At 59.5% G+C, this 10,327-nt stretch overlaps 2 protein-coding genes across 2 annotated transcripts; both read right to left on the minus strand.

Annotated features, from left to right (window-relative positions):
* Positions 1-1,132: 1,132 nt before the first annotated feature.
* On the minus strand, positions 1,133-5,107 carry LINJ_29_0360 (conserved hypothetical protein; the record flags this gene model as incomplete). Its single annotated transcript, XM_001466519.1, has 1 exon — positions 1,133-5,107. The coding sequence occupies one exon, from the start codon at positions 5,105-5,107 to the stop codon at positions 1,133-1,135; it is 3,975 nt and encodes a 1,324-aa protein (XP_001466556.1).
* A 1,177-nt stretch (positions 5,108-6,284) lies between these two features.
* On the minus strand, positions 6,285-6,809 carry LINJ_29_0370 (conserved hypothetical protein; the record flags this gene model as incomplete). Its single annotated transcript, XM_001466520.1, has 1 exon — positions 6,285-6,809. One exon carries the CDS (start codon positions 6,807-6,809, stop codon positions 6,285-6,287), a length of 525 nt encoding a protein of 174 aa, XP_001466557.1.
* Positions 6,810-10,327: the final 3,518 nt, after the last annotated feature.

The raw sequence follows: 10,327 nt of genomic DNA on the forward strand, positions 1-10,327 counted from the left end.
GTGACGAAAGAGAGTGGGGGGGGTTCAATTCAACGGCAGCGCCCCAGCCGCATCCCTCGGATTCCTTGCCCCTGCCTGCAGCGATGGCCGTGTGCGACTGGCGCGAGCGGATTCCCAGTTGTGCCCAAGACACTCCGGCCCGGGGGAAGGAGGCAAAGACATGGGCCAGCGATCAATGCCGCGACAGTGTCCACGTCGGCTGGTGCAGCATCTGCTGTCCGATAAGGTCCGCTCGAGCACTTCAAGGACATACACGCACGCCACACACCGATCCCAGTGCATCCAGCTAGCCAGGTGCATCAACAAGCACTGCACCGTACCGATGCACCGCTGCCCCATCTCCGCTGCTGAGAAGGGGGGGGGGGTGAAGGATGCAGTGAAAGCGCAAAACCGTTCACTTTTTCTGCGTGTGGGTGTGCTTACATGCCAAAGAGGAGGAGAGAGACCAACAGTCTCACAACGAAGCACAGCGGTACACCCGAGGCCGTCTGAGGAGCGTGCCCCACTCAACGCGTGCGAACACCATAAAGATGGGACGCAGGCTGATTGGGAAGGAGACGCGCAGAAGGGAAGGCGCCGCATACACGCAGCGAACTCATGTGCGCAATAGTAGCCGTGCCGGGTTCCATGCAGAGAGAGAGAGACGCACGCAGGCGGGCAGGCAAGACCGGATATGCGTGCGCTCACTTGCTGCCCGTCCCTCCAATCAAAAAAAAAAATAACAAAGGGCATTTCAGAAAGTTAACAGAAAATGAGGAAGAGAATGACGGGAGGAGGGAGGGAGCTGTGCGTGTGTGTACATATTCTGCTTCCGCACACGAACGGAGGCGTCACGGGTTGTAAGTGTGTGCGCGTCTGCCAACTACAGCGTGGGCGGCGGCCTCGCGTGCGTGCCACTTGAACGTCTGGTGGTGGAGCGCTGCACTCGCCACAACTCGGAGTTAAGATGAATGAAATAGAAAGTGATCGCGTCTGGGCGAAAGCACGCACGCCCACAGCTGCCTATACATCCAGGCTCTGCCCCAAGAGCCGAAAGAAAAGACGCGCAGAGGAAAGTGGCGCACGCCGAGAGAAAAAAAGTGTGCTCACGGTGAAAGGAGAGCTCGATGCCGCCCGCTACCAGCGCCACCGCTTACGGCGTCTGCGCATCGGCTGGGGTAGAAGCGGCAAGCTGCCCACGTAGCGACACCCTCTGCTGGTCCTCGGCCGACATCAGCGACAGACGTCGCTGACGCTCTTCGCGCGCGAGAATGCGCAACAGGAAGAGTGTGCGCTCCCGCATCAGCATTGTACGCTGGAGATGCTCCTCGCCCTTGAGCTCGGACTGAAGCAGAAATGGCTTGTGGAACTGGGCCTCGAGCACACGTCGTGCACGGGCTTCGTCCTCACACAGACACGGATCGCAGTCTTCGTAGCGCATCTCCCACAACAGCGACACTCGCTCGCTCCACTCTTCTGCCTGCGTCGCATCCGCGACACCGACTGCGAGCTCGTCACACGCGCGCGCGAGAGATCGCCGCACGTGCTTGTCAAAGTACAAGGAGGACAGGCACGGCTTGTACAGCTGCGTTGCTGCCTCTTCCAGCTCCTCGAGCCCCACTGCCGCACGCGCCTGCACCTCCAGCGCCGCCACCTGCGCGCGCTGCGCTGACATGTTGCGCCTGCATTCCAGTTCTGCCGCGTATTTTCTCCACATACGCTGAATGCGCAGCGCAAAGTAGTCCTCACTCAGCTGCCGGCGCCTCTGCTCCAGCAGCTCCTCACGCGTGCGGCGCCACGCCTTCTTCAGCACCTTCCGCTCGTACGACTCCTGCTGCCAAATCAGCGCCTCGGTGTTGACAAAGTTGCGGCGAACTTCAACCAGGTGGGCCTCCGCGTTGCGCTCGAGAATCTCAAAGACGATCTCCTGCAGCGACTCGATCTGCTCCCGCTTACGCGGCTCCTCGAGTTTCACGAGAATATTCAGCAGCTGCTGCACCCCCTCCTGCTGATCCTTCTGCATCTCCATCATCAGGATGTCAAGCTGGCTGCGCACACGCTGCGTGTGAAGCCGCTGCGCGATCTGCTGCGAGCGCATCTGACGCTCCTCACGATGACGGGAAAGGTCGTCGCGAAGCCGTTGCCGGGACACAGACCGCCCTATCTCGCCGTTACGCAGGGCGGTGTACCACGTACTAATCACGTTCACAGCGCCGCGGCGCACCATCAGGTCATGCAGTGGGCCCGAGAACAGAATGTGTACCTCCTGCTCCGTGGTGGCCCACGCTGCGGCCTCCTCGTGCAGTATGCTGGCGCGGTTTTCCGTTTCCTCGATGCAGATCGCTTGCTGGTGCACCCTGTTAAGCTCGACTTGGCGGCGCTGCTCAAGGGCGGACGCGTAAGCAGCACACTGGGTGGTGGCCATAGTGTCGATCAAGTTGCGAGCAGCCGCCGCCTCCTCCTCCTCAATGCCACGCCGCATCGCGCTATCGCCCACCTCGTAGCCGAGCAGTCTGACAAGGGCCTCGCTCATGCGAGCGACGTGCATCAACATGGCGCGCTCATGATGACGGCGGCTTTCCTTCACTGCCGCCTCGGCAAAGGCGGCCCGAGCATTCTCGCGTGCTGCCTCGCGCACCTCCTCATCGAGGCGGTGCACCTCGCGCTCATCATACTCGACGCTGAGCAGCTGGTGCCACGACGCCCGCTCTTCGCGCACATTAGACTTGCGCCCAGCCCTCTCCTTCAGCAGTGTGGCCTCCTTCTGCTCAATGATACCGATCAAAGCCGCGTTGGTGGCAAGCAGAGCGTCTCTATCCAGCTCCTCCTCCACCTCCAGCTCCAGCCGCACTTCGCTCTCGGCCACCACCGTCCCCGTGAGCAGCGGCGCGTACACCTCCTCGATGTGCAGCAGGTGTGCTCGAGCGACGTCATTGCGACTCCACTCCTGCTCCGCGCACACCGCCGCACGGTCGCCAGACTCATTGGCGAACAGCTTGTACTGCTCACGGAGGTGCTGCTGCGCCTGCTCCTCGCACAGCTGCGTCCTCTCGGCCAACAGCACGTTCTTGAAGGACTGGAAGGCGAGTTTGCCGGTGGCGATCTTTTTTGCGTTCCGGGCGTCGTTGATCTCGCGTCCCAATGCTTGATGCGTGAACCGCCACCCGAGACGCCCGCGCAGGGAGCGACGGAACGCCTTCTGCAGCACCTGCAGCGCCGCGCACTGCGCAGGGGCGGTGCTCACGTGCCACAGAACACGCAGCTGCGCCATGCCGCCCGTCAAAGTCGAGAGGAGATGCTCACGATACAAACGCTCCGAGAAGCGGCGCTCATCCGCCTCCTCAGCAATGACAAGTCGCCGCCTAGCCACTGCCTCTGCCGTCCACACCTTCGAGTTGAGGGCGTCCATGCAGCGTTCCTGCAGGGAGACGTTGTTGAAGACGTCGCGCAAGTCCTCACCCGCCTGCCTTAGCAGCTGGAGGGATGCGTGTTCCTCGTCCTGAACGGACCTTCGCACCGTCTCCTCCTCCCCTTCCAGGATCTTCAGCAACAGCAACACCTTCTCATCCAGCCGCAACACAGGGGTGACGGTGATGAGCGCCTCGACCTCCTCCTGCAAGACGGTCTCGCGCTGGCGCCGCCAGTATAGAAGCCGTTCAAGGTGCATGCGGCGCCGCTGCCACTCGAGCACCACCTGCAGCTCCTCGTAGAAGGCCTGGCTCATGTCGGCGCGGCAACGCTCCTCAGTCTTGACGATCTGCTCATAGTATTTTGTGCTCTCATCGAGAAGGGCGATGTAGTCAGCGATGCCGACGGCGTTGCGGCGTGGTGCCTGCGCACTGGCGATGGGCGGCAGGATCAGTGTAGATGACTGGCACACAGTGTCACTCCTGTCGCCGCAGGGATAGGCCGAGGCCATCGTTTGTGACCAGTTGTTGTCATCTTGAGGCATCGTAGTGCATGCGCCGACGGCGCTCAGCGAGGTGCCGTGGCGCTGTAGCACATACCTCCGGAGTATGCGCCGCGCCTCGTCGCTGGGCACGCCAGCGTCAAGCGGCAGCTGTGGCGACGTCGCTGTCACTGAGGAAGCTGTGCGCGCATCCAACGAGAAAGACACCGGCGAGACTTTGCTTACCCCCTCCGACTGAACTGGCACCGCCGCTGACGCCGGGGCCGCGGTTACAGGAGTCGCGTGAGTCGCTTCCGCTGCTTCCTCTACGAGCGCTGTGGGCCGCGGTGCTGCCGACGTCAGTCCCAGAATGCGGTCTAGCTGCAGCATGCGGGCCTTCAGGGCCTTCTTGCCCTCCTGCACCTGCAGCGCGAGCGGGGAGTCATTGTACATATAGAAGCTGAGCCGATCCTCCTCCTGCGCGATGGCCTCCCGCTGCTCCAGCTCCTCTTTGCGCAGAACGTCCATGGACGGCTTCAAGACGAACGTTACGAAGTTCACGGCCATCATCTCCAACACCACCTGCTGGTCCCACCTCTCGTACGCGAGCACGTATTGGCGCTCCGCCGTCTCGAGCTCGCACAAGTAGGCGCATTTCTCCGCCAGCGTTGGCAGTAGATCCATCGGCGTTGAGGCGGCCAAGGTGCGGGGCTCCAACGGTGCTGCCACGCTCGAGCTGGCCATCGAGCCGCCCCTGCTCGTCGGGGCGTTTGCCGTCGAGCACCGGAAGAAGGCGCGGTCCGTCACATCAAGCATCTCCCACCTATGAGCGTCTGTGAAGCCGGTGGACGCGGACGGCGCTTCTGTGGAGGCCTCCGTGGTAGCCTCGGCGGATTCTAGGTGACCGACGGCGCCCCCGTGCTTCGGGCCCCCTGTGACGGCAGCCGCTGAGAGACAGGCCCCTGCGCTGCCGCCCCCCTTGAGCTTATGGCAAATCGCCATTCCGCGGGAGAACTTTGACATCTGTGGGTCTCGTGGACGCACAATCGAGGGCAGCTGCGGCGGCAGCACGAGAGGGCGCAGTTCCCCCTGCGACGTGTGCGCAAAGCGATCCTCGATGTGCAGCAGCACACCCCGATACGTCTCGCGCTCGGCCACACCGCATGTGATGTGTTGGACGCGTCGGCCCGCTTCCTGCCGAAGCCTGTTGCGATTGATGCCGTCCTCGGTAGATGCCATCGCTGATGCGACTCCGGGGATAGGGCGGCGAAAAGGTGGATGCGCGTCCGTGGTTGTGTAAGGAGGCGCCGTGCGGGGCTTCCTCTTGCGCACAGGGGAGGAAGGGAGAATAGACGGAAGCGACTCCATCCTGTCGTGGGCCTCTGTGCGCTGCTAGGAGCTGCACACGTGTGTGTGTGTGTGTGTGTGTGAGAGAGAAAGAGAGGGGGGAGCCAAGAGGTAAAGGCGGCAGCAGCCGTGGAACGGAAAGAAAAGGAGAGGAGAGGTGGGCTCGTTGGAAAGTCGCTTGCGGATGTGCCCGCAGAGAAATGCAAGTGTGCGCTTCCGATTTAGCCAGTTCTTGAAAGTACCCCTGGCCTCGGATGCCTCGCTCATGGAATATACTTCCGCAGCACAGGCGCACGCGGGCAGACACACACGCAAACAGGGTCGATCGTCCTTTGCGCGCTTGCTGCCAGCACACCCCGTGGGACAGTAGAGTACAGCACGAGATGGGAGTAGGCAACAAGTGAAAAGCACGCAGTGAACAACGAGTATAGCGGCGCGCGTAGACATACGCACGTACATCTGTGCGAGGATGCACCAGCGTTCGGTGTGCAGCAGACCTCACATGAGGTGTTTGGGGGGGGGGAGAGCAAGTGAGCACCCTCAAAGGTAGGTCGCTTTCTTTTTTCCGATGGCTCGAGGCGCACCGCACAGATTATGTCACGGCCACCGCGTCCAGCACGCATCCTTCCCTTCCACCACCACCACCTTTCCAACGTCGCACTACAGTGCGCCCCTCGACCTGCTGAGGAAGTCACCACACCCGCTCACTCCTAGCTTGCAGTTGTACGGAATCTTGTTGTACGTGCCCGTCTAATCGAAGCATTTCCTTTCGGGCAGGTTGCTGGTGCGCTCGTGAGCCTTGTGTGAGTAAGTAGCAGAACAAACGGCAGCGCGCAACGTCCATACGCGGCACGAGCATCGGTTAACGCAAGAGACAAGAAAACGGACAGGCGTGAGGCAGGAGCCTGAGGGCAGGGGCTCTGCTGCGCGCACACGCACATGCACAAGACCGACAGAGGCGCACGGGTGTCACACTGCCTCTCAATGCGTCTATGTACGGGGTGCGCTGAGGTCGACCCCACGCCCCACAAACACCAACCTACACGCTCCTTTCTCATGCACACAAGCGTTACCACTTAGGAGAAGCAGGCCACCGCTGATCACGAGGCTCCTGCACCTCCTGCTTCACTGTGGGGCATTGAAGCGGTCGGTGCCACGTTGGGGTCTCGGTCATGGTGGCTTGCCGGTACACGCGCCGCGCCTCGTCCAGGGTGCAGCCCATCTCGTGCGCCTTGGTGGGCAGAACATGCTGCTCAAACCACTCCCACTGCTCGTTGGACGCCTTGAGGTAGGCTGGCTCGCCCGTTTCCTTCCACCAGTTCATCGTCTCGACCCACCGAAGACGGTTCACGTGCAGCTCGCTCTCTTTGTGCGCCTCATAGTCTTGCTTGTAGCGGAACCGTATGTGGCACAGCGCGCAGCTGGGCTGATCGCCAAAGTACCAAATATCCTTGCCGTTGTGCGGTACGCGCGTGCTGCGCCGATCGATCCACTTGCTCTTCTTTCGTATCCGAATGAGACGGCCGCTCACAGACGCAGTGGTACTGTTGATGGTCGTGACCTCCGCCAGAAGCGTGCGGCCGATTCGGAGCATGGCGCTCAGCAGCAGCCACTTGCCTCTGCGCTCTTGCTTCGGTGAGCGCGTGTGCGCGCAGTCACTCACACGATTGTTTCTTCCTTGTTCTCCTTGTCGCTCTCTTGCGCGTTCGCGCCGACTCGATGCGCCGCTGGCGGGGTTTCACGGCGGTTGTGAGGCACAAAACGAAAACGTGCGCGGGTGGCGACACGTGATGAAGCATCGCACGCGAATACGAAAAGGGGTGGGGCAACCGCACATGGTGAATAGAGTTGTGCGTGCATGTTGATGAGAGGCAGAGAGAGAAAGAGAGGACGCACGCAAGCAGAAAAATGCAGCAGCGGCGGCAGAAGCACCGCGCAAGCGACGAAAGACTGCAATGGCTCGGGAAGCAGGGCAACAGCACAGCCGCCCTTCCCCATGCCGCCCCCGCTACGCTCAACGACCTCCACCCACACCACCAATCCCCTGGTCAGGATGCGAGCAGCGGCAGAGATGGGAACGGCACGTCGGCAAGTGCGCCATGTGCCGGTGCACAGCAGCCGCTGCTTGGTGGCTATCCAGCAGAAAAGGCGACCCATTCGTATCACAGGCGCAGAAGCGTCGGAGAAGAAGAGAGCCGAGCAGGCGGTGTCAAGTAATCGAGGGGACAGCGCAGCCGCCCGCTTCCGTGTGTGTGTGTGTGTGTGTGTGTGTGTGTGTGTGTGCGTGGAATTCCCCTGCCGTTACACCGTGATCGAATAACACGAAAAGCGAAAAGGCGAAAGCGAGCCATGAAAGCACACGCACACGCAGGCACACACGCATGAGCGCACATCGGTGCACCGACATCAGCGGCAACAGATAAAAAGCGGCAGAGATACATACGCTCACACACATGCACCATCACACATCAGAAGAGTGAAAGAAGAAAAGGAAGCCCACAGACAGCACAAATACCATATACACACATATATACGTGTATGTGTTTAAGGAGATCCGAATAGGAAGAAGAAGGGGGGCGTCGAAACGGCGATTCGGAATAGAGGACGTAAGAAGACAAAAAAAAGCTAAACAGAATGGGAGCCGACAAGCCGGGAGCCCAGGCGCATCATAAACTCGGCAGCGCACACGCCTTCACGCATAGAGAGAAACGACGTTCTCTGTGAACCACACAAGCACACACGGACACACGAGAGAACAACAGCAGCGGAAGTAGGGTTCCAGAGTTCCAAATCTTGCCCTTCTCTCTCAGTAGTCCTCCTTACAATAACAATAAGAACAGACATCCATCTCCCAGGGTAGTAGTCCTCACACACACACACACTCCTCCCCCGCCGCCGTCACTGCCTCAGCGCATCCAGCGGCACACAGAGCGTGACAAGAGAACGCGAAATACCGACGGGGGGGGGGGTATGAAGCTAAAATAAAAGGTGGGGGGGGGGGGGGGGCAAAACGCAGACAAGACGACGATCCAAAGAGCTGCCGCATGTGTGGCACACACATCTAGGCTCTCTACGGAAGCAGGGCTCCCCATATATTGGGGCCTGCACTTCTTTTTTTTTGCGCATCCACTACGCACTTCAGGGCTGTCCTGCACACACATACCCACATATATATCCATACATATATGTATGCATGTATGTGGGTGGGTGGGTGAATGGGGAGGGGGTGCGCAGGTGTATAAGAGATGTGCAAAAGAATGCTCAAGATCGTGCTTGCTCTGCTGGTGTTGCGCCGCACCCGGAAACTACAGAGAAAAACGGCAAGCAAGGCATAAAAACGAGAAATACAGACTGTGGGAAGAACGACGAGTAAGAGGAGAGGACTGCGCGGCACTCGCCTACCAGAGTGGGTAGATGAAGAGGGCCGAGGCGAGTGCAAGCTGCTGTTGAAACGAGTCAGGAAAGGAAAGGACACGCACCATCTCCTCACGCGTCACCGCTAATAGGGCGGCGAAGACGCACACAGACACACATGGATATACATGACAGGGGTGCTGCTCGTAACACAAAAGAACAATGAAAGAGAAGCACACCTGCGCACCAGCGGACGACCGATGCTGATGAGCGGATGGAGAATGAGGAAAAGAGGGGAGGGGGCGGCTGTATGTGCGTGCGTGTGTGTTTGAGTGAGGAGGGGATGAGAAGTCGATGAGTAGCCAAAGAAAAGAGGAAGAGGAACTATTAACAGGAAAAAAAATAGAGGACGTAAAACACCTTCAAAATAACAGACATACGGGCACGTTCAGCTATGCCGGCTTACGCAGGCGCAGACACAAAGAGACTTCGCAGCCACCACTGAGCGCAGCACGCAAGAGGAATGAGCACCGGGTGGAAGAAGAGAAAGAGAGGGGGTGTAAGACAGTTACATGTGATCGTGCGTATCTGCTCATCCAGAAATCACATGCCCACCCTCTGTTGCCTCGCAACTACGAAAAGAAGGAAAAGGAAGACGCATCGCATAGGAAGCAGTCGGCAAGGGGGAGCCGGAAAAGATGGGCATGGTAGAGGACTGTGCGCGCGGTGGTGGTGGTGGTGGTGCGCCGCTTTGGGAGAGCAGAGTCTCAAAGAGAGAAATGGGAAACGACTCAGCGATCTCGTAGTCCCGCAAGCGCGTTTACTTAGCACGCACCGACACACTTAGACACGTGTGCATATGCACACATACATGTGTGTGTGTGTGCATATATATACATACATACGTGTACACACACACATAGAGAGCGAGAGAGATGTCCACGGGAGGGGGACGCAAGAAGAAGCGCGAGATGACGAGGAGCGTGGCGGGTTGATGGATGGAAGCCCTCCCCTCCCACGCTCGCACGAAAGAAAAAGCGCGAAATTCTAAAGTAGAGCAGAGCACGAGGGAGGCGGAGGTGCTCCGAGCGAGAGAGAGAAACGGAGAGAAGCCGTCGTGGGGGAGGAAGGAGGGGCACTCCCCAAGGAAAAGACGGCATGCAAAGGCGCAAGCACGAAAGAAACGGTTCCATGGGTGAAGTCGGCACGGTGCAAAAGGGGCAAAAAGAGAGAACACAAAATGGAAAAGGGCCGGAGGCCGAAACAAAGGAAATGCGCAGCGCTCCAGAAAAGCGAGCGCCCTTTATCATTACATACGTGCCTCTACCAACCTCTGCGCGTCTCTCCCTCCCTCCCTCCCTCTCGCTGCATGCGTGCGTGGAGAGGAAGTGAGGTAGGAGGAACGCACACAAATGCAAAGAAGAGGAGAGACGATTAGCCTGCTTGTTCGCTAATTTCCACACAAGCAGTATACATCATCGTAGCACAAGATGCAAGGGAAGAGAAAGAGAAACCGCCACAAGGCATGACAGAGAGACACGCAGGCGCGCCCAGTTGTCATCTAGAGCAGCGGAACGATGAGGGAGACGTACGAAGAGGGAGCGCCTCACCGCCCCACCCACCACCACAGCTCACCCACCCACCAGAGCCCCGGACGTGCTCACCAGGCATGCGCACACTCAACACGAGCGCACACCAGCACACATTCCACAATGGACGCACTAGCAACACCCACACACACGTGCACGCGCATCAACA

Source organism: Leishmania infantum, chromosome 29 (assembly GCF_000002875.2).
Source record: "Leishmania infantum JPCM5 genome chromosome 29".
NCBI lineage: Eukaryota > Euglenozoa > Kinetoplastea > Trypanosomatida > Trypanosomatidae > Leishmania > Leishmania infantum.